This window comes from Trachinotus anak, unplaced genomic scaffold (assembly GCF_046630095.1).
Source record: "Trachinotus anak isolate AG129_WGS33_773 ecotype Australia unplaced genomic scaffold, CSIRO_AGI_Tana_v1 ptg000008l, whole genome shotgun sequence".
Classification (NCBI taxonomy): Eukaryota; Metazoa; Chordata; class Actinopteri; order Carangiformes; family Carangidae; genus Trachinotus; species Trachinotus anak.
Genome location: NW_027273859.1, coordinates 28,633,492 through 28,658,879, shown reverse-complemented (window position 1 = coordinate 28,658,879; position 25,388 = coordinate 28,633,492). Strand labels below are relative to the sequence as shown.

The 25,388-nt window shown below is 40.5% G+C and overlaps 1 protein-coding gene across 1 annotated transcript in view; it reads right to left on the bottom strand.

Annotated features, from left to right (window-relative positions):
• znf608 (zinc finger protein 608) overlaps window positions 1-25,388 on the bottom strand; it is a 49,771-nt gene that overhangs the window by 22,411 nt on the left and 1,972 nt on the right. The window contains exon 2 of the mRNA XM_071483989.1: window positions 6,268-6,538. Coding sequence (XP_071340090.1) covers window positions 6,268-6,538 — 271 coding nt within the window. The remainder of the gene's footprint in view (window positions 1-6,267; window positions 6,539-25,388) is intronic.

Genomic DNA, 25,388 nt, shown 5'->3' with positions numbered 1-25,388 from the left:
ATAAATTATCATTTTCAGAGTTTGGTTCTTGCAGACTCAACTAATGAGATGTGACATGTCAGTTAATGAACTTTATACGTATTAATGTGTAGATTTTGCCACATTTGGACAGAACCATGCAAGCTGTTTCCAGTCTTTGTGCTAAGCTAAGCTAACAGGCTGCTGGTTGTCACCTCATTTCCTGTACAGACATGAGAGTGGAGTCAGTCTGCTCCTCTAACTCTCCGTCTGAGCAAATAACATCAATCAGCTACTTTACAGAACATCAATCAGCTTCTGACAGTAATTATTTATGATTTTTTTTATCTCTGGCATCCAGACAGAACAACAGACAGACAGGCAGACAGACAGACAGGCAGACAGGCAGACAGACAGTCAGTCAGACAGTCAGACAGGCAGGCAGAGAGGCTGTCCGACATACAGACAGGCAGTCAGTCAGACAGGCAGTCAGACAGACAGAGAGAGAGGCTGTCCGACATACAGACAGGCAGTCAGTCAGACAGACAGACAGACAGACAGCCAGACAGTCAGACAGACAGCCAGACAGACAGTCTTGAAGTCAGACAGACAGCCAGACAGTCAGACAGACAGTCAGACAGACAGACAGGCAGACAGGCAGACAGTCAGACAGTCAGACAGGCTGTCTTGAAGTCAGACAGTCTGTGCAGCTCAGTGACGAGTTGAACCAATCACAGCCTGATTAGTGCTCATCAGACTCTGGTCTCCTGCAGGGAGAGGAGGGGGGGTCTGAAGCTGAAATGGTGGTCTCATCTTCTTCTCCTTTCTGTTTCTCCAATTAGTATTCTGCTTAATTAACATGCAACCTGCATCTCCCCATCCAATCCCTCCACCACCGTGCAGAGGGAGGAGGGGGGGGGCCTTCGGTTCTCACTGCGCCTCCTGAGCGACAGTCCCTGAGCAGCAGGGAGGACCTCTCAGGATGAACAACACGAGGAAATACAACCCGCTCACAGCTCGTTCTCTCTTTGTCTTTGTCATTGTCCATTTCTCTGTGTCTGATGAAATGATCCTTCTTCATCTCTCCCTCTGTTTCTTTCCACCTCCATCTTTACATTCCCCTCCATCACTTCATTCCTCTGTGGTTTAAAAAATATAGACAAAATCTTTGTTGTCATTCTGTCCATCTCCCCGCTCCTCTCTCCCTCGTCTATCCATCTATCTGTCCATCCTGTCAGCCTGCTGGGACACAGTCTGAGCAATGAATACATTTTCTCGCCTTTTCCCTCCATATTTATTCCTCGTCTTCCTCCTCCATGCCTCAGTCTTCCTCCTTATTCTTCTGGCTCTTCTTAAAAAACAAACTGTATGTTTCTGTATTTGTATCTGCGTATAAACTGCAGATTGATCTGTTATTATTTATGTTTCCTTGACTGATGCTGCATCTCCAGTGTTTTTACTCACACAAACCTGAAACACGAAGCTTTGATGTTCTCTGTTTTCTGCATCTATTACCTCCGCTGAGCAGGCGGAGGCTGTTTTCAGTCCTGTTTGTTTGTCTGTTTGCAGGATATCTCAAAGAGAGAGTTCAGCCACGGGCCAACGAATAAATCGGCAGTTTTTAATTTGAATCCAGGAATTTTATTTCAACATTGTGAGATGGGAGGTTGTTGAACATTTTTATAATTTTCTCATGAACTTTCCCTGCACTAAGTGAATTAATATATAATGCAGTGTTGAACTCAAACAGGTGGTTAGTAGGTGGTGAAATGTGTTTAAGTAATCTGCAACTCTTCCTTTTCATCTCTGGCCACTGTTATTTCAATACACGTTAGTAGTTATAAAATTCTAAATCTACACGTAGAACAACCAGATGCTCGTGAAAGATGAGTTAAGAATAAACATTAAATATAGTTGGAAGCAGAATGTTTGTGTTCACCTATATGAACAGACCTGGAGCAAAGCTTTGTAATAGTTTGTAATAAGGCCAAAAACAAACCAATTATATATTATAATTTAAGAAAATCATTAAATCAGACAATTACTGTATTTTGTTCATTTCTATCCATTTTTGATCAATCTGTAATTTTTTTATGATTGTTGGATTAGTCATGCCACAGCAATTTTCAGATTTCTTCTTTTTTCTGACCAACAGTCAAAATATTCTGTTTACAACGATATAAAACAGAAATATTTTGGAATCTAGACGAAGCAAATATTTGGCATTGTTCCTCACTAAATGACTTAAATGATTAATCAGTTACCAAAACTGTTGTTTATTAATTTGATTATGATTGACTAATTGCTCATCACACAGTTTTCATTACTAAAAATGTGCCAAATGTGCAGCCTTGGAAATGAGCTTCTAATTTTAAATGTTTGGTTTGAAGATTGAAGCTTTATCTTAATAAGTTCAGTGTTTATCATCCACATTTTGTTTCCTCTTGTCTTGTTTTTTCATTATCACTCATTAAAGACAGTGAAGCATTTTAATTCAGTGTCATTTCACTGTTTTCACTACACTGACTGTCTCTGTGGGCCATTCGCAGGATAAGTTTTATCTGGTTTTCTCTGACTTTGTCTCACTGGTTCTTTTTATACAAACAGAGTCTGCAGCAGGAGATGTATTATTCACTGTCTACTCTTCCTTCCCTCCTCCCCCAATCTCTCTGCCCTGTTTAAAAGCACTCTTGGCCTGGGATAACATTTCCCTGTGTTGTGTTTGTATTTTTTTCTGGTTTTTCATTTTTGTCCGGGCGGAGCGAAGAGCTCCAGTTAATTAATACTGGGCCGGGATACAAACGCCTCTCCACCAAACTCAACACTCCACTTCAGAGGCCCGGCGGCTGGCAGAGCGAGATGGGATTTATTCATTAGCAGCCTGCAGTAAGGTATTACACCTCCGCTGAGAGGCTGCAGAGCTGAGTGCTGTCCTCGTTAACAGCCTATCAAAGTGCGGTGGCGTCGAAATCAGTGGGTGAATCATCAGGCCGTCTGATCCGCAGCCCGCTACTCCCATGGTATCGTTTTGTAGCGTTGGAAGAGTTTCTGGTTCTACTTCTTTTCTTGTTTTGCACTCATGATCATGTGTAGTTCAACGCCAAAGCTGCTCTCGTGAGGACAGCCAGCCGTGTTTAAATATAAACTAGATTTTAGTTATTTTATTTGGAAAGCACAACGAGTCTGAACGGTCTGGACAGATAAAGACAAGTAGCGCTGTATTTGTACTTGTGACATATGTTTTTCAAACCCACATTAGTTGTAACAACACCCAGTTTCATTGAGGCAAACAGGGTGAACTCATGGTCTCTCTGGGAGGAAAGTGAGTTGAAATATGCAACTTTTTAAATCCACGTTTTCCCTATAAAGAGGTAACGGTGACAGGTGATGTGTTGGCTGTGTTGGCCAGTTAATGAGTAAATAAAGAGGGATATACGACAGTGCTGTGTCAATGACAGAAGACATTTATAAAACATTTTATAATCAGACGCCCCAAAGAGAAGAACAACAAAACTGTTGAAATAAAGATTCACATCGTAGTTAGTAAATTGGATTACAGTACTGTATATATAGTATTTCATTAGAGAAATATAGTTTAAAATAATGTGGCAACTAAAACACAACCAACAACCCTAAAAACTATAACTTATTTAAAAAAAATTTAAACTCAAAGCCTAAACTTCACAAAATTCAGCTGAATCACCCGACTCAATTTTCCAGGGCTATTAAAAATATTTCACTGTAGACTGAAGATTTAAAACACAGCTGCAGCTGTGGCTCCACATCTGTCCGGTCATGAGTACAGGGCAGTTTACTGTATCTGCTCGGTCCATCACCATCACAGTACAGAGGCCAGGGAGCGTGAACATGAGCCGACACTGGACTTACTGCTGGCATTTTAAGTAAATCAGTAAGTTTTAAAGACAAGAGACACAAACTGCTTCAGTTACAATAACAACAGCATGTGAATAAAATAACAACAAGCACAAACTGTTTAACAATGAAGGTCACATTGTAAAAACTGAACCAACTCCATCTACTGATCGAGATGCAGCTTAAAGCTCCAGAAAAACAGAACTGGGTTAAAATTATTTTGTCAAACAACCTGTTGTTGTTTTCCTGCAACGCTGAGCATCAATTTGGAAACAAATGAGTCCAGAGAAGCTGAGAAATTCTTCTCAGGAGGTAGAAATATTTACTCAGGTTTGAGTCCAGACACACTCCTGCTCCCCGGGAGCTGACAGAAATTTGGAAACCGTCCGTCCACAGCTTCCAAATGAAGAGTCTCCGTTTGCTGAATTTATCCTGCAAACAACACTGTCTTTAGTTTTAATGAGGAGGACCAAAGCAACCCATTTGCTGGAGACTTGCAAATGGGTTTTCACACATTTCCTCTTGGAGATTTTGGGCAAACAGCCAAAGTGCAGCTTTCACTCAGCCTGCGTTCAGTAAAAATAGTTTCATCTGTGAGTCCGTTCTCTCTGTTTAAAGTTAGAGACGAACTAGTTGAACCGTCAAAAGTGAAAACAATGGAAATGAGGGAAAAAAGCACCTGAGAGTGCAGTGAGGGGTAAATCTGGGCTTTTCCACACATCAAGCCAAGAAAAGTGTTTTGTCAAAGTAAAGTCGAGTCAAGCTCGGGGATCAGAAAAAACTGCTGATGCGTTTAAGCCATTTTAGCCTCAGCGAAGCATGAAAAACTATTTTATTTACCCTTGTTTGACACATAAGGCTTTCCAACACAAACCAGCACAGAGTAATCTCTGAGCTTCAGTCACTTTCTGTGTTTCAACACACACAACACCGCAGATTGGTCAAGTTCCAGGTCGATTGACACCATGAAGTCTATCTGTTTAGTTTTTAGTTCCAAGACGGAGCATAAGGCTGAATGATGGAGTTCAGGTAGGTGGTTCAGACCTAGAAATGACTCTGAAGGCAGCATTAGAGTTGAGTTTGATTCAGGTGGCCATGGTTAGCCAGTGGAGACCAATGAGTAGCAGAGTGACACTGAAGACCAGACGGGCTGCTGCATTCTGGACCATCTGCAAGGGTTTCACTGTGCATGAGGGGAATTGCAGTGGTTAAGGTGAGAGATAGCCATGAGCTGGGCCTAATTTTTCTGATGTTGTACAGAGCAAAGCAGCACAACATGATGCAACATGGTCAGAGAAGGAAAACTGGTGATCAGACGTGACACCCAGGTTTCTCATGGCCTCGGTTGGGGTAAGGGATGAAGAGGCGACTTTGATATTGATATCATGAAGAGAGTGATTGTCCAGGATGACTAAGAGTTCCTTCATCCATGTGGATAAACCAGAGAGACGAGCTGAGATCCACACAGAGACCATGGGGTCGTCTGGCAGGAACAACAGGCATAGTTTAAAGTCTGCTACGATACTGCTAACTAACAGTTATTTTCATTATCAACCACTAATTACTTACTTTACTAATCAACTAATCATTTTACATAATAGTGTCATATTATAAAATAAAAAAATAGTAAAAAGAAAAAAAAGGTTTGTCTGCCAGTTTCCAGAGCCAAACACACATTTTTCAAATTGCCAACAAAAATATTCTGTTTACTTTTCATCGGATCCTCTTCTTCAGAAAACATGATGGTGACCGTGGTCTGGCTCATACTGGTGACTGAGAGTCAGGGATGTGAATGAGTTTCTCTTACATGCAGTCGCAGCAGCTTTGGGCCAGTGATGACACCCAGAATCACACTGATACAGTTAATGAAGTTGGGCAGTTTTGGCTTCATGGGATTCTCACTGTGATATTAAACTCAAGCAGGTAGTGCTGCTAAGTAATTTATATTTAGCAAAATTTACCATGGAAATTAGATGAATGGGAGCCTGAAAGGTTGGAAAAACATATACAAAAAGATGAAATAATAATGTTTACAGGTTATTAGTCTATTGTACATAACTGAACTGTAATGAAAAATGAATTAATTGGTCAGTGCATGCAAAATCAAATTTAGCCATGTAGATATTTCTGGATTTAGGTGGTGTTTTGAGAGATCTGCCTCTCAAAGTTCTGCCGCCAACACAACGGAGGGGAAGTGAATTTTATTTGTATGAAAAACTCATTAACCACAAGAAAGAACGACCTTGTAACTGAATAATCCACAGATTTAGTCCCTATGAAAGGTATTGTAGAATATACTCAGTGGCTTAGTGTAGTCTATCAACCTCAGTTGTACTGAGGAGGTGGATGGGTCGAAGTTTAGATGCTACAATGACGTGTTCACTGGTGAGTAACCACCACTGACATCCAGGAAAAGTTTTCAGAAATACACTTTACCTTCCTCCGTCTCGTGCCAGACAATGCCCTCCAGGTTGACGCTCGTCCCGGGCTGACATGGCCCCAGACAGGCAGAGTCGCCCTCCAGCGTCCCTGAGACACCTCCATCCTGGGTGTTGGTGCCGATAGACCTTGTCCTCACCGCCATCTGCTTAGGGTTCGAGGTGGGCAGGGCTGGAGGGGAGAAGGAAGGAGCCGAAGGCAGAGAGGAACCGGGGGCTCCGGGGTGGCCTGGAGCAGGGGGAGCTGGCACTGTGAACATAGGGTCCACCTGGAGAGAGGAGGAGAGGATTCATTAGAGGTCAGAGAACAGGAGAGTGCCGTGCATTGTGAAATGTAATTTCACTTGAGTTCATTTCCATTCTGGTTCAATTCAGCTCAGTTTCATTATATTAAATGAAATTCAGTTGAATACTTCCACAGAAGTGTGGGAGGCTTTAAAAGAGACATGCTCAAAAATACAAGTAAAAAAAGATAATTAATGTCATTTTAATATTCCTGACGTGAATTCAACTGACATCTGATTATTTCACTGTTGGATCCTGCTGGATAATGGATGCAAGAATCGGAAGCACATTTTAGAAGAGGAGACATTTTCTCCAAATGTCATACCATTCATTATTCTATCTGCAGTCTGCAGTTACCAACTTCCTAATGTGGAGTGGCAGCTAATCATCTCTCAGCTGTATCCAGTCTTAAAAAAACCTTTTTTCCTCTCTCTGTATTTTGATTCATCTCTATCACTGTGTGGTGAGTCCTTCAGAGGAGAAGACTTCACCCTCATTCGCTGTGAGAAGCTGGGATCCATGTTTCCAACCAACACATACGTACAGAAGCTGCAGATTATAATTAGCTGCCACAGAGCGACTTGGCAAAAAACCTGCAACAGTATAATAAGGCAACATTACTGGAGCTCATCCAGTGAGACTGTAACTCCAAAAACTGATGACTGTGAGTCTTCTTTGCGGATCAGCTTCTCCAAACTGGGCTTCAGCAAGATGCAGATTATTTGTTGATTTTAGTGAGTGAGAGACATTGTGATACATATTTAATGTATTTAGAAAATAATCACACAAACAAACAACAGCCAAACTACTAATAAAAATAATAACGATGACAAGTACACACACACACACACACACACACACACACACACACACAGACACATATCTAAATATCTAAACAGTCAGTAAAACATTTGATTCAGCTCAAAAACAGTAGAGCCACTTAAATAACTATAGACTGAAGAAAACTGAACAAACAACAGTGATAACGTTAGCTCTGCTGATAAATGGAGTCTATTATGACGACTTTACCTTTAAGATGAGCCTTCTGTACAAACAGCAGCTTCTTTGGCGATTATGGAGTAACTGTTAAAACTTAGTGTAACGGTATCAGTCAGTGAGTTGACTCATTAATGGTCATTACTCAGCAGGATCCACTAATATTTTGCTTATGCTCACTAACATGAGACAAACTGAGTTGACTTAGAAAACGCTGATGTAGACACAGCCTTAAACTTGTTGTGTAAAACAGAATTGTGTAATGTATTAAACACACTTCCCACTGCATTCCTCATTGATAAATGTTTATATGGTCATATTACAGCCAGTCAGGCTCTTTGAGTAAAATGTCCAGAGTGTTTCACAAAACCAACAACAAGTTTTCAGAGCTCGTGTGTGATCTACTGTCATTTCCATGGTCACATGTCCTGAAACACTAAGTCATTTGTGCCTGTAAGAGCTTCATTCTTATCTTCACTACTAATTATGGTCCCAATTACAACAGCTCTGGGAAATAATTCTGCTGAGAGAGCAGCAGCAGCAGCAGCAGCAGCAGCAGTAGCAATCAGCGATGAAGGATTTCTCTCGCCGCTACAACTCAATAAAGATTACGGGCCTGACAGATATCTCACGGCACAATATTCTTGAGTGATTTCCCGGCTCAAAAACACTTGCTCACCGTGCCAAGTCTGTAAATACTTGAGAAAACAGCAGCGCCGTGTCAAGTCAGAGCTCTTCTGTGGTGTTTGGTTTCCCAGATAAAGGAGTTGTGCTTCTGTTGAGTTATTATGAAGATCAATCTGTTGCTCACTCAGGTCGCTCTCACACAGAGAAAAACTGAACACTCAAGGGTGCTCTGTGCTTTCCTTTAAAATCCTCTCTGCTATTTTTCTTCTGCGGCAGCTTGAAGAGCAGAGGTTACTGCCAAGGTTACTAGTGTAGCTCCTGCACTATGGGCTGGAAATCAGCAGATATTCACCATTAAAGCACCTGGACTGGAATCTGGGCCATAAAAATTAAAGGTCCCATACTTTACACTTTTTCTCTGCTTTATTTTAGGCATCGATAAAAAGATAAATGTGTGGTTTTAAGAACCAAAAATCATCTCAGTGTAGTTTTACATCTCCTCTCTCAGGCTTCTCTCTGGAGCTCTAGTAACAACAGGTCAGTCAGCCAATCAGAATTTAGTGTCTGTAGTATCTGTGTGAAATTATTTGGGGCAATGTTTCCCTGAATCCCTTTAAAGTTACACTCAGTCTTGCAACTTGAACAACATTAACTTTTCCCTCCACTGGTCCCTGTGTGGCTGAGCATGTAGAGGAGTCTCACTGGTACTTACTTTAGTTTCAGTCTCAGCGTCTGTACTCCAGGTACTACAAGCAGCTTCATTTCTGTTGTGTACTGCACTGTATTTATATTAAAACCTGATAAACAATGCAAATTTATCATGCAAAATAGCAATTTCCACAAAAGAGAGATGATCCTCAGCGCTTCCTGAAACCATCTGTTAACTCCCACACAGCTGCTGACAAAGACCTCCCAGGACTTCTTCTACCAAATCACAAAGCAAATTAACTATAAAAGAATAATCACGATCCCTGGTGATTTCTGTTATGCCGTTAACGCCTTTTTCCTCTTCATACGCCCAGAATAAAAACGCTCAATCGCAATCCACACAGCAGCTATAGTCAGCCAGGACGCAGAGTCACACAGCAAAGTAACAATAAAAACAAGCCTTCTCCCTCGTGTGTGAAATGCTTCAAACAAATCATCCTTTCTCACACTGTTTCTTAATTAAAAAAAATCCTACGATACACAGAGAAATATCACAGCAGCAACCAGAATCCAGAGGCAGCTTTAGGATCATAAACTACAATTACCACCTCGTGGTTGTTGAGTTGCAGTTTTCTGTGAAGGAAATTAATGTTCCTTGTCATCATTAGCGAATTAATTTTTCAGTTATGGCCAAAAACGTGTTTTTTACCTTGAAATTCCCTCACGTTCACAAGAATAGGACCACCATGAAGTCAAAGTGACCGTAGTGACCCTGACCTTTGACCTTTGATAACCAAAATCTAATCAGTTAATCTTTAAGTCCGAGTGAACTGTGTAATAAATTTTCTTAAGGTGTAGTGAGATATCACGTTGACGAGAACGGGACGGAGGGACAACCTGAAGACATGAAAACAGTAGTTTACAGGTTCCACTGCTGAGACTGAGCAGCATCAGATGTGCAGAATAACACAATTTAACCGTCTGGTCGGCTGACATACGTCACCACCTGGATATGAATACAGGTCTAGGAACAGTGACGTGTGAGCCCATGATGATGCACATCAGGATGCAGCCAGCAGGTGCTGCCCTGAACACATTATGCAGGGCTGTAGCATTGTACACTTCAGCAGTAAAGGCAAAAGCAGGGTGCTCCTGTGCCTTGAAAAAACGTGTGCTATTTATAAATGGAAGAACATCATTATGGTACCGTGTTCTACAACAGTCAATCTTGTTTTTTTAACCACAAACACAATCTTTCCCAAACAGTAACCACGTAGTTCAGTTGCCAGATCTTAACCAGACCTTAACCATAGATAAGTATCTCTCTTTTCTTGTTCAGTCTTTTGCCTTCCTCTCAGGAACTCAAGCTGATTGAAACTCTGCATCACCGCTCTCGCCTTGGGCGTCTGCGATCATTGATTTCTGTTGTTGTATTTTCTGTTTTTCTCCAGTATCTTGTTTTGTGAAGCCTTCAGTATCTTAAGCTGAGCAACAAAGACCAAAACGATAAAAAAATAAAAAAAATGAGAGTGAAACTCAAGTATTACTGCTTTAACTGAACCACACAGGAGAAAGAAATACACAAAGACCCAAATAACAGTCAAATATGCATGGATCCTGAGGCTGTGCACAAACACAGAATATGTCTTGCTCACTTTCTTTCAGACAAAATCCACCCACGATCGTCCTCACAGAATCAATTACAGCATCAGCAGACAGACTACAAAACCTCTGTATGATACCAGCAAAGATGGTTTCTTATTTTCAGTTCTCCTTGCAGGAGGCGTAATGCTCCACAACAAAATAAAAGACACTTCACAAGACCGCATGAATGCTGCAGCTCAGGATAATCTCAAGATAATGAGCTAATTATCCTGAGATTATCTCCAATCTACCACCTTGGGATAAGAAAGTCATTTTGTCCTGATAACAGGAGGAAATTCTCAAGAAAACAAAAGATCATTTTTCTCACGTTAAGAAGGTAATTATCTAAAAAAATTAATTAAATTGTTATCTATTAACAAAACTAGCTTTGGTTTTTCCAGGATATTTATCCCGATGTCACAGTGTTATCCCAGGATCACGATGGGAAGCTGGTAATTGGTCACAAACCTAACTAAACAGCAAGTTCCAATTTCCCTTACCAAGAGTTAGCATGTCATTAGCTATTGGCTACAGGTAATGTTAGAAAGACATTATGACCTGGAGCAGGACCTGAAACAACAAAGACCAGTGTAGCATCAGCTGCTCATATTTAGGGTTTATAGTTTAGTTCAGTGGATGATGGAGATAAACAACGGGTGGAGCTGACTCTCCAGTCAGGCACCGTTAAACCACTACAGAAGAAGACAACGAGATGAAAGAGTTCATGTTTGTTTCATGTATTAATGTGAGGAAGGTCGATGATTTGTGCATAAAAGAACCTCTTTTCTTCCTGCGCCCCTTTTCCCTTTCATTTATTCCTGTCATCCTGTCCCACTCATTTCCATACCTCCCACTTTCTTTTCCTTCATTCCTCTTCATTTCCTCTTGCTCCTCTTTTGTTTTATCTCCACTCTTCCTATCTTATTCTTATTCTTCTCAGCCCTTTGCTTTTCTTTCCTCTAATCTCTTGTTTCTCCATTTGCCTCATATCCTCCTTTCCTGTCTTTATTTTTCTTCTATTACTTGTCTTTGCTTCTTAGTCTTTGCTCCTCCTGTGTTTCTTCTTCTTCCTCTTCGCCTCTTATCTCCATTTCCTTTCCACCCTGTCACCCTTTATCCTTTCTTCCTTTTTTCTATTTTCCTTTCCCTTGTCTTCCATCTTGTCTCCACTCAGGTCATTTATGCACAAACTGATCATCTGTGCATGAAAACTGGTGGATGGAAATGCACTTATTGCTTCATTAAACAGATCATATTCAAATGACACTGATGTAGTCACTGTAAAATGCATATGTGCTGTGTTGGATCAAGCAACAGTGACTGAAGTGAGAGCTACTGAAGATTTGCAGCCAAACGTCAAAATAAAACTGAAAAAAGGGAAATGTAGAATCTGTTTTCACAGTACTTGTGCATCTAGTTAAAAGCTGCTCGTTTAATCGATTTCACCACTTAAATCCACTTCAGTGGTAAAAGCCAGAGAATGCAGTGGGGTGGACGAAAACAGAACACAGGAAAATCTGCCGCAGTTCAACCTCAAGTAGATTTGACTTAAACATTTCCTTTGACACGCTGGAGCTTTGTGTCGAGGTGGAATCACAAACAGCTGTCCCAACTCGCACACGGAGCTGGATTTACCCAAATTAATCAGGAGAGGGAGGGTGGATGGTGGGCGTCAGGGGAGCCAGCTGAGCTTTCCATTAATTCTGCCTCTAAAATCTATAATTAAACAAAGAGTCATTTTCTTATCTTTGCTTTTTATGCTTATTTTTTTTAATCTTCAGTCACATTTTTCTGCACTAAGAGCGATGCTGCATGTGCTCAAAAATGCCAATAAAGAATTTTAATCAATCCATCCATCCACCCAGCTCTGCTAATGGACACAGGAGTGTTTATAGAAGCTATAAAGCTGAATTTGGCGACTGGTTGATGGGAAAACGCCGTCTGTTCTGGATTTATCTCTTTTTCCTCTTTCTGCTCATCCTCTCCTCCTGTTTTTGTCCTTTCCTCTTTTTTGTCTTTTGTTTACTGTCTTTTCTTCCTTCATACCTTCACTCCTTCACCGCTCTGCTTGTCGATCTCATCCACCTCCAAGTCTTATTTTTTTTGTCTCCTTTTACTCTTTATTCATTTCTTTCTTGTTATTCTCCTCTCCTCCTTTCCCTTTTCTTACTTCTTGTCCTCCTCTCTACATCACCTGCCCTCCTTTCTTCCTCCTTATCCGCTTTCCTTTCTTTAATCTTACGCCTTCCCCTCATCTTTTGCTCTTCCTCCTTCCCTGTCTTTCCACTGCCTCTTCTACCTTCCCTTTCCTTTCTCTTCTTCCTGTCCTCATGTCCTCCTCTGCTCTCCTCTCCCTCCTCCCTATTCTTTTCCTCCTGTCCTCGCTTCCCCCTTCTCTCCTCTCTCTCATCTTCCTCCTCCCCTCCTATTAAATCCCTCAGTGAGCAGCCACACTGACAGTGTTTTTTTTGTTCCCAGTCAGAAATCATCCCTGTCTTTATTGTCAGGCTGCTGAAAGAGGAGGCATTGTGTGTGTGGTGGTGTGTGAATGTGCAGACAATCTGCGGTTTGTGAAGTGTGTTTCTGTGTACGTGTCACACGTGCGTGTGTGTGTGTGTGTGTGTGTGTGTGTTTGTGTGTGTGTGTGTGTGTGTGTGTGTGTGTGCGCGCATGTGTGTGTGCTTGGCTTTTTTTGCAAATGGTTGCCATCTTTTTTTGCCATTTTCTCTCTCTAGCCTCTCATGTCTGCTCTGTCTTTTTCATCCCCTACAGTATCAACACACACACACACACACACACACACACACCACCACCACACACACAAACCCTCCCACCCTCTAATGGCATTTAAACCAACCCAGTGAAAAACAATGGACATAAATAATAATAATAATGCTGCTGCTGCAAAATATCCAAAAGCTAACAACCGCTTCCTTCGACAGCACCACTGCTGCACAATCAACCATTAACAATAATTATGTTACCCCAATTCTGCATAAATTAATCTCCCAGAGTTGCAGTGTTTGCAAGCAGCGTTTTCATAATGATATAATTATAAAGCATCTGAACTGAGACAGACATCACAGTCTGGCAGCTGATGTAACACCAGAGACTCTATCAGGTTCCTGCAGGGAAATCTCAAACAGTATCCACAGAAATGTCTTTAACAACTGATGCTGCCTTTACATTGTGCAGGAGTAACCGTAATTACCAGGTTCCACTAAATAATAAATACTCTTTACATCAGCACTGAAGTCATAATTACAAGTGGGAAATTCAGATTTTTCTGAAAGCTCCGAAACATCCCCTAAATAATTAGAAAATGTCTGAAAAATCAAACATGGACTCTTCACATGAGCTTTGATTACATCCATATTAAATGGATATAGTGTTAGCTTGTACATAACTGATTATTCAAGGTCATGCAACTTTAGATAAGGGGTTACAGTACTATAGTGACTTGGCAGTCAGCATGGGCAATCTGATGATCTTATATCATGGACGATCTTACTTTGGACGTGATCTACTTTTCAGGTGAATTGTACAGATTACGTCATAATAAGCTGCTACATTTAGATATTTATTTTAAAAGTTCAGTCGCTGCTAACCAGCTCATTGTTAAGGGTTAAACAGTTAGCCAGCTAACTGCAGTCGTTGTCCTGCTCTGCAGCCTCGGTGATGTACCAGTTCTCCACCTAAGCAGAAGAACCAGCATCCCTCATAAATAACAGCGCGGTCAGAATGGATGCTGCATATGAACTAAGCAAAACGTGTGATTGGTTGACAGCATTGTGGGTGAAGAACAGCAGTCAGCAGATAAACATTTTTTAAAAAGCGTCAAATTGGCAGAAAGATAAGAATCACAACTTCAGGTCAGGGTTTTCAGAATAAAACCACAGCGGAAACAGATCATGATTAAGATCGTGGTTTGCGATTCCATCCAAAAAGATTGTGATGTGATCTTTTTGCCAGATAGCCCACCCCTGCGTAACTGTGTAACCTTCGTCTGCTGGTTTACGTGCTCTCTCAAACTGACTGGACTCTGCCAAAGATTGTTTGTGAGTGAAAAGACACATCACTCTGTACATGAATGTTGATTTATTTTAGCTGAAAACTGATTACTGATTAGTGGACTTGATACTGGATTCAAATTCAGTAAAATCCTGTCATCCCCCAGCCCAAAACGAAACACCAGTGAGCTATAAAACCAGACGGGTACGTACTAGTGCACCCCTGACACACATGAGTTTATATAAAAACGACAAGCTTGTTTCTGTTGGTGCTTCACAGAGTCTTTGTAGAAAGTATCTGCCTCAAATTATTCTATAGAGACCTTTCTGTCTACACAGCTGCTGGAATTGCTTTTACAAAACCTTTTTATGCTGTGAAGAACACTTTAAAATGTTCCAAACCAGAACCATAACTCCCAAACATCTCTGACTTGGGCCAGATTTCTCGTCATTTTCCACCATACTGATGAATTCAGACGGAAGAAGCTTTCATGTGATTTGGGTTTTAACAGATGAGACTCTCTACAGAAGAATCCCTCTGTGTATAAAAAGGAACACGATGTTTTTCAGAAGGCTGCAGTTAAATAAAATATGAAAGGCAGACGAGGAGAAGAGGATCCTGGCTGATTCTTGGAAGGTTTTTCAGGTAATGACAGATGGTGGGTGGTGATATTATGATGCATTTTCTTTATGACAGTGTTTCCTTGAGCAGTACTGTGGTGAATGAATGGATGAATGAATGCAGAGGAAAACCTGCCAGCCTGCAGAGTGTGTGGGCGTTCTGTCGTACCATGAAGCCTTCTCACACCGGCTGCCACTGATACTTTGATACCTAATGGACTCTCAGTCCAGCCTCCACATGAGCTGTTGTGCTGCTCTGAGAACACACTTCTGTCCCTCGAGTAGAGCGGGCCGTTTACCCATCGTGCACATCCACTTGTCCTTCCTCTTCTCTTTTATATTTGAGCCTCTGTGTAATTATCAAATCAAATGTATAATCTTTTCTCTACTTCTAGAACCAGGCTGACAAATCAAAATGCCAATATACAGAGCAAATGTTGGCATTTTAGTAAGTATTACTCAACTTTGATTGATCACATATTTATTGTGAAGCTGATCAGTTTAGCACTGGTTACACTATAGCTTCAGATGAATATGAAGCCATGCCATTTCTGACATCTATTACTCTTAATTTATGTATTTATTGTAGCAGCTTTCACAGGAGCGAGTGAGTCCCTGGTATAGTTGATACTGGTGATTTGTTTTTTTTAGAATTAGCTCATAATTTTAAGATAAATAATCACAAATTTCAAAGATTGCCGTGGGGAATTAAAAGTGAACAAAGGGACACTATGATATGATTTCACTAATTTGTGTCGACAGCGATTTCAAATGAAGGCAAAACACCCGCTGTAACATCTCTGATGGCGCTGCACCCTGAGGTGCGACATGATTGACAGTTTGAGCTCACAGAAAGCAGTGCAACAACAGCTCTCTCTTTTTAAAAGCAAACACAGGACAAACAAACATGCTGAATTGTTTTCTTCATCTGCAAAAGCCTCGATGTGCTTGAAATTGTCCAGAAGATTTTATGGCAATTTGAAAATTAGATGGAATAATTCTTGTGTCTGAGTGGAGTTTTTGCCGTTAATGCACTTTTTGTTCCCCTTCCTTCAGGTAAAAGGTCACAGAGTGTCAAGAGAGAACTACTGGCTTTCGTAATAGTGCATATCCTGAGGCAGTGAGGGACCTTAACTCTGCATCATCGGTTCTGTCCATGAACTCAAACCAACTGTGTCCCAGAGTGGGTTTTTAATGCCCCTGGCACTCTGTGTTTCATTTACTCTGTTAGAGTATTTTATGTGCTTATGCTGATGTTTTATTCATTTTTTTATATGTTTACACTGTTGTGTATTTGTATTGTATTGTAGTTGTGCATTTGTATTGCGTTTCTGTCTCTCTGGAGCACACACAAAAAAAAAAAAATCATAGCAATGGTAATAAAATGTTGAATTTAACTCTTTAATCTTGAATGATGCTTCTGCTGGAGAAACCAAACTTATTAGGGATCATCTTCTTGGAACCATGAATATCAACAATAAGTGACTGAGCAGTCGCAGCAGAATTGTTATACACAGATTCATACGGTCAAGGCTGACAATCCAATGCTAATATGTTTGATATTTTTACAGTATGACACATTCATTGGGCTAAAATCAAACACTACAGTTTCATTTTGCAGCAGGTCTCTAGTTTACAGCATTAAACAGGAAATAATGGTGAGCCGATCCTGGCGCTGAGGTTTCACCAGTAAATTAGCATCTGTATCAGACAACTGGCAGACAAATCTCTGACCCATTAGACTCTGAGGGCGACAAAGACAGAAGCTAAAGGTGTGTTCAGATTGAAGCAGCACGGCCGCATACAAAGTCAATGGGAAGACGTGACTTGGCGTGAATAGATGCAAATCCACCCAGCTGAGGTGAAGACGAGATGTGCAAAAAATCCCAGCGCTTCATGAATCTTCTTCAAAAAGATACAGAAAGAAGAGATCTCCATCACAAAGTTTTCCCCTGGACGGTGAAAGAAAGAATGAAGCATGATGATAAAAGTTAGGTCTTCAAGAATGAAAATGACGGTCAAGGTCACCTACTCATTTTCAAAAACTTCTGAAACCTCAGATCTCTCTCAAAGTCACCAGGGGGGGCGGCTGCTGCTTCTGCCTGCCTGCCTGTTTTCAACCAATAACCTCCCGTCAATCAAAGCTCAGTGGAGCCGACAGAAAACTCTTCCACCAGCTCCAGTCTGAGCCACCGAACAAAGATTAAAGGTGGATTTTACACCGGGCTTTAAATGGATGTTTGTCTTCTTTAGTGAGAGGAACTGAGAAAGAATCAAGATACAAAGAGAGAAGTATTGAAATATTTCCCAACAGTTTATTTATTGTGAAATCACATGGAACACAATCTCATTTAGCTGATAAAGATCTGAGGAAATTCTCACCATAAACTGTTAATAACACAACTTTGCAAAGCCAGAGGAAACAGATTCTGAATCAGAACCAGAATCAGCTTTATTGCCAAGTAGCTTTTCACATATGAGGAATTTTCTTTGTTGTTTTGGTGTATAATAATAACCATAGTGAAAAGAGTCCTGCAGGTCAGATTAAATTATAAATAGAAATAGAAATATATAACAATAAAATATTTCAGGGGGTCAGTGACAGTGGGGGTCTCACTGAGGCCAACTGCAGATGGGAAAAAAGCTGTTTTGAGAGAAGTTTTCATCAGTAACTGAGCTGCAAGGCCTCTGCCAGGAAAATTCAAATTAATGTAGGCTACAGACTTGGTATGAATTTGATCAAAAAGTGGAGTCAAGACTTAGATCTGTTTCGTTAGAAGTCTCTCGATGGAACTGATTACGCCATCTGTCTTTCCCAATACTGAACTCATTCAGTCACACACTCTGAGGTCTGAACATTAGGCTCCAAAGTCAGTTACTGCAAAGACAACTTCAAGTCTTGATAAGAAACATGATGTGGAGCCCAGCTTCAGAGAACAGAGACAGAGTTCTCATCAGCGGTCAAACAGTTCATCAGGTAGCTGATCGACTGATTAAACACCAACTGGCCCTTCGTAGCTGTCATAGACCGTGAGGGCCGAACTGAAATGAGATGGTCTTGTATACTGTTGCGTCACAAAGCGCAGTTTTTGTCGCCTTGCAGCCTTGACAACACATAACTTTTTTCACAGAACTTGAGGTTTGTTTCGTAAATTTGTAAATGTAAATGTAAAATGGCAATATTTAAAAGTATAATCCTCTGGCTCTCTGGGCCACAAAAGATCCAATGGGTGGATCCCAGGAAAAGAGGGTCACATTTGAAATGAGACAGCTGTGACGCAATCAGCCTCTGAAGGATGTGGCCCCTGAATTGGGACACAGCTTGAGCCAGGTTCAACTTTATTGCCAGATATTCCTACCTTTTTCTTTTTGGTAGAACCTCTCAGACATCTCATTCATTGGCCTGAGAGTATTGACTGAGGCAGCTACATCTTCTACACTAAACACAGCTTCAGTCAAACTTGCCCTGAATGCTGAGACTCATCATTGTTTTACAGAAAGGCACAAACAGTTTTAAATCGATGCTCCCTCCCTGTACAATTTCTGTGTATATGACTCACAGCTGCAAAAGTCTTAGCACATGTAAGACCTGACGTCTCAGCAGACATGAGTCAGATTGAGAAATCCACATCAAGAGTTAGGACTCACGCATTTTGTGCCTTTTACGAAAACGTGTTTATGAAAGGCGTTTGAGGAGCAGGCTGTCAGATAAGTGTCTGGCTGAGCTTTGCCGCAGCGGATAGTCTCTGAAAATGAAAGGATAGACAACATGAAAGTGCTGCTGATTATCAGCCTCAGGTGCAGACTGGACATGTGACAGGGTGAGACTGAATCCTGCTGAGGACCGGTGACCTTTGTCTGATGATAACATGTTAAATAAAAAGGTTGGTTCCAGCATAAACTCCTGTCAGTGATTATCAGAGGGTAAACAACACCTGATAAACATGAGAACTTTTTATTTTTCTCTTAAAATTTATCACTTAGATTTATTTACTTTGATCCACATAAAGAATTTAGGCAGCAAACTTATTTGACAACACTTCTGCCTTTGTCACGCTGTAAAGCTCTACCTTGAATTGAGAGGCATCATTAACACTTTTTTCCTTCATTTTTAGCATCATTAACACGTTTTTCCTTCATTTTTAGCATCATTAACACATTGTCAGTGTAATTTGCTGCATGTGAACGAGGTACATTAAACCTGCACAGCTGTTTTTCAGTTTTATCATTTTCATGCTGATGTTTGGGGCAAAGTGACAAAAAAAGTGACAATATGAAAATCTATGATCAAAGTTTCTCCTGAAAGCTCCTGATTGGCTCAATCTGAAGGTCAAATCAACACATCTATGAAAAAAATCTTTTTTAAAGCTCCATATTCTAACTTCTCTAGTGTTTAATCTGAAGTGTTGATCTCCATCAAAAGATATATTTGTGGTTTTAAGAACCAAAAATCATCTCAGTGTAGTTTTACATCTCCTCTCTCAGGCTTCTCTCTGGAGCTCTAGTAACAACAAGTCAGTCAGCCAATCAGAAGAGAGGCTCTGAGTCTCTCTTCTGATTGGCTGACAGTTTTCTGAGTGATTTAATACAAATACAGCAGATTTCAGGTAAACACTCAGAAACCAAATCCTGCAAGGTTGGATGGTGGGTACAGGTGGGCGGGGCTTGGGGCATGGCTGAGAGTGGTGCCTGCTTTGTTGTGACATCACAAAGTTCCAGAAGTCCTGACGGCTGGTTTTAAGGCTCAGTTTCTGAATACAGGCTGTGTGCATTTCTCTGTGGACTGAGGCTTTGATACTTTCACAGTATTAATATAGAACCTAGACCTGCTTTATAATCACAAACACATGGACATCTGCCTTTAGACTGGATGGAGCTTTAAATATGAGACATTAAAACACTTTTCTTTCATCTTAATGTTTCCTCTAATATGAAACTATCTGAAAGTAAAGTATGTGATTTTTTGACTTTAAAAAAAGATGAAGTCATTCAGGTTTTTTTTCTCAGCTGTAAAATGTGGAAGCAGCTCGACTTTATCCCGTTGGCTCTAAATCCTCAAACTGTGAGAACAAAATGTTTTACATTGCTGCTCAGGAAGCGTCGCTCCAGGCTGTTGTTCACTGACATGGTGCGCTTACTGATGCACACACAAAAATAAAATCATTTTAATAACCAGATATGTATTGTCTACATATTAAATACCAAATGCAGCACACGGTGAAGCAATAGTATATGCATCTTTCTAATGTGATTATTTAATAAATACCATGTCTGAATATAAGTGTAATGGGCATCTGAACACTGAACAGTGTCTTCAATTAAAGCACATTTGCTCTATTTTATTGATCATTCTGAAAACTCAAACATGTTGCAAATATGTTGTTACTGGTTGTTGATCACATACAGTAATATGGTTATGAAGCAGTGTGAAACCTCACAGTGATGTGTTTCACTAACACAGCACGTTTAATTTTGTCAAGTTTACAGGCTGGAGTATAATTCAAGCTCTCGGTCCAGATTTCATAAATGTGATGTGTCGGGTTGCATCTCACAACAAATGCTGATTATTGATGATTTTCATCAATTTGTTACATTACAACAGGTAAAGTCTCTGGTTATTGATCCATACAAGCAATTTGTGAATTATAAAACAAATGTCCTGAACAGTTCAAATGAAATTTGACATTTTATAAATTTACCACAGGCTCACAAAGCCACTCACAAAGTTCAGTTGACCAAACAATCTCAACTCAAGGTCCCCTTACTTGCTTGTTCTAGTGCTTTCAACTGAGAAAATACAGAGTCTGACAGCCCGATGAATCTGTGGAGATGATGGCACAACTTTCCTTGCAATTTGAACAAACAGAAATTCAAATAAGGTTCTATAAAATGAACCAGTATTCTGTTTGACCCCGTTCTCCTCTCACACATATTGAGAATGTGATTATAGCAGAAAATCAGAGACCAAGACCAAAGACAAGGAGTGGTGCGTTCAGCCAGTCAGGTGTAGGAAGGGTTTGTTGTCTGAGTACAGGGCAACGCTGTCACTCACATTTTATTCTAATGTTTTTCCAGCTTTGCCAGTGAATACATGAAAAATGTGGATTGGTCTTCAAAAACCTGATTTAACTGTTATTGAATAATTTTTTTCACCCGGATAAATTTTGTTTTGTTAGATCATTTCTACCTTATAATGATATGTAGGGCCATCATATTCATAATAACCTGCACCTGAATTAAATGCAGGGTTACTGATGATGTGATACCATGTGATCTGTCCGTCAGCCTTTTGTGTCTCCCAACATGCACCTCTCTCGATCACTCTCCACCCTGATACTCACTCGCTCAGGATCAGCTGTTTACATGCGACATCACACCCCGATCACAACTCTCCCTGAATAAACCAAAATCTGTCAACATCACCATGGAAACCGAGCCTGTGCAAACCTGTTAAAACCCACCAGGTAAACGGGACGACTCGGAAAGCTGCTGGTTTCACAACATCTCTGCCCCGGCCATCAGTCGAGCTCACCACAATCACAGCAAAGAGGATATCATGTTTCCAAACAAAAGAGTGAGAATAACCGGATATTGAGGAGCATGTGAACATCCCTGTGAGATGATCAGAATTCAAGATGGACCAAAAAAATCCAACAGGAGCAGAGTGTTTTGTTGTTTCATCCTCGTTCAGCCTGCAGGGATCCGGACTGACAGACAGACATGAGGTGATAACAGAGCAGCCGCTGTCATTCACAGACAAACTCAAGTGAATCTTATTGTCATGCAGATGACAGTCCGAGCCTCTGCAGCAGCAGAACTGCTTTTATTTTTGTCAAAGATCTTTAAATGTGACCCTTTTGTGTGTTTGCTTTTAGCCAGGCTGCCATATCTAAACAACTGTTCAGTGAGCGCCTATAAAATTCTGTACAGACATTCATGGTCCCCTGAGGATGGTTTCTGAATGACTTCAGATCAACAACGTCCTCTGTTTCATCTACTTAACTTGCTTAAATTTCTCATAACCTACCACATGTATTAGTATAAAAACTAGTTGAGATATTCATGGTTCCCAGACAATAAATCCTGTTGACTTTGGTCAACCCTTGACTTTTGCTGAAAATTGTCACCAACTGTTGGATGGATTTCCATGAAATTTGGTTCAGACATTCATGGTCCCCTTTTCATCCAGCACCACCATCAGGTCAGAGTTTAGATTAGTCAAATACCTTCAAATAACAATATGTGCCCAGTCCTGTTTTTTGACTGACTGACTTAATGTGTCCTGCACCACATGTTGCCCAGACAGCAACAACTGAGACGAACAAACCATAATTACTGACGATCAAATTCAAACACTGAATTTTTCAAAATATTCCACTGACATTACAGAAATGTTCCATTACAGAGGATACAGGGTATTACATCTTTTTCTATCACAGACTCTTCAGTTCAGGTCACTGCACACGAGGAAATTACATACAAAATAAAATTCATTCACCAATTCACGAATATTGAAGGAATTGTCACACAGAATATTTCTCAGATTCTATATTACACTCCAGATTAAAAGCACGCAGTTACATAAATGTGTGAATTTATTTCTGTAATATTTTGTTATTATTTCCTGTTGCAAATCTCTTGCCAGTAAAGATTTTAGTTTTTAAAAAGAAGAAATTGATCCTCAACAACAAAGACACAAGAAAGGTCCTTTGTAACTGATCACACAAGGAACTTCTGCCTAACCTGTCAATGATTATTTATTTGATTTGGGGGTGTAATATTTCAGCTTTGTGTAGTATCCAGGCCTTGTAGAACTATACAACAATACACTAGTTCTTCCTGTCAGCAGGGGTGTAATTATTTAAATCAACTTTGATTCAATTTTATTCAGTCATGCTAACAATTTATTTCAATTTAGTTTCATCTGATTAATTTCAGTGCTTCCAAAAAATGCAAAAGCTCTAAAACTATAAATTGTAAACTGTAATTTAACTGTTTAAGAGTAATTAAAAACACTAAACTTAAACAGAACGAACAGTGACATTTATTTTAAAAGGCTGAACTTCAACCTTCAACCTCAAACAACAGAAGTTCTGTTTGTTGGACAGAGATGCGTCTGAGCAGGCGGACAGACGTCCAGATCAGATTTGAGTAAAAAGAAACCTGATATTTCTTGAACAGCTGTCATGTTTTCTTTCTGTTTGAAAATCAGATGCAAAGACGATGATGACAGTAAAGCAAGTGATGCGTTCATCCAGTCAGGTGAGGACAGGGTTCATGTTGATGTCAATCATCTATCACACAGCTGTCTTCTGTCTTAAAGAGACTTCTGTCCTGGACAAATATCCTCAGCAGACAACTAGAATTTTCTCATTTTCACTTATCAAACACAGGTGTAACTAACAACATTAGTTAATTTGTTTCACACAACCCTGAGTTTTCAAACTAAAACAAGGCAGGCATAAAGTTAGTAAAAGAGATCATTTTTAAGAGATGCAGTTTAACTAGAACATAGTGGTGTGGATGTAGCCTGACTTTTGTGGTTTCAGAGTCATAGTTGGATAAAACGAGAAATTTGAATATGAATATTATTGACTTGGGCTCTGGGAACATACATTTTTTTGCACTTTTTGTACATTTTACAGACCAAATTATTAAGTGATTATCATAAAATAACTGTCAGATTTATCCATAATGAAAACTGTTAGTAGCAGTCATACAGCTACATTAACCTCACAACATGTGGGACACAAGCCTCCATCTCTGGTGTCACAGTCCAGTGCTTTGCCTCTGGGTTCTTCTGTGTTGTTGCTTGAACAGATTTCTTTAGATGAATAAATAACCACACAAGCTTGGCCTGCGTTTTTTTCAGTATCTTACTTTGAGCAATGCAAACGTGCTTTACCATCTGAGATAAAAGAGGCAACACCCAAGGTTCCCTTACTAGCTTTTATCCAGAGTATCTGACTGTATCCCACACAGCAAGTTCCCCTCCCTGAAGAGGGCTAGTGACTGAAGTGTAGACTACACTGACACGTGTTCCCAAGGTCATGTATGAATCTTCATGCTCATGTGTTTCTACAAAAACATTTTTTCCAACAGAAGCAACACTTCATGAACAATGCACAAACTAAAATACTGTCATAACTTTGCAAAATTGCAGTCAAACACAGGAAATAAAAAAACAAGCCCACAGGTCGTCTGTCAGCAGGTTACTATAACCCATAGTTAGGTTTTGTTGCTAGGCGACATCTAGTGGTCGTAGTAATGATGACAGGAGCAAAGGGAAAAGTGCGGTGACGTAGTTTATAGAGCGACAAAGTCCACGTCAGGAGGAGGTTGGGGTGGATGGATGAATATGACCCAGGAGAGCGGTGTTCGATTCCCATGTGACAGGAGCAGTTTATGTTGTTTCTATTATTCATGACCGTTCGTTGTTATTATTGTAACCATGACAACAGAGATCGTCTAATGTTGAGGAAGTTCTTATTTTAACCCAAATCACCATCTTTACCTAAACCTAACCAAGTCATTACCGTTACTATAGTTACTATGGCAATGAAGGTAGGTATGCCGCTCTCAGTACAGTCCGTATGTTTATTATTGTAACCATGACAACCAGGGACCAGTACGTCTGCCACTGTCGGTGCACTATTTCAGGAGACACTGCCGTGGGTCGTATCAGAGGGTTGGGAAAAACGACCTGTGTGGTTGTTCAGGTTGGAGAGTGGTCGGATCAAAGAATTTAAAGGTGACTTAGAATCTGACCAAGTCCTCGGTTCAGTTCAAACTGCAGTAAACATCCCACTCTGAGGAGTTCATCATTCCTGGATCATGCCTACAGGTAACCACTGCTTGTGCCAATAAAGAGCAGGTTATCTTTGAATGTTTCCATTTATCGTCATCACTAATCCCAGTTCTCAGTGTTTAAGGGTGTGGAAAGCCTCCGGAGCTCCACCACAACCATCACAGGGAACTAAAACTCTCAAGTGGAACCCAGATTATTGTTGACAGGGAGTGAATTACAGCCACCACAGAGCTCCGCGTGACTGTGTGTGTGTAAGTGTTTCACCGCCGAATGGGAATCCTTCAGATCAACAAATAAACAAAGCAGCCGGGGCAGGCCAGCGTTCCTCCTGTCAGCAGCATCTGCCAGCAGCAGGGAGGACGCTTCGGTTTTTCCCCTGCCTCGTCTAATCCTACATCCACGAAAAACCCCCAAAAACTCCTTCTGGACATCTTCCATCTGTTTCTTTTTTTTCCCTGTGTCTTTCAGACTCTTTCAGGC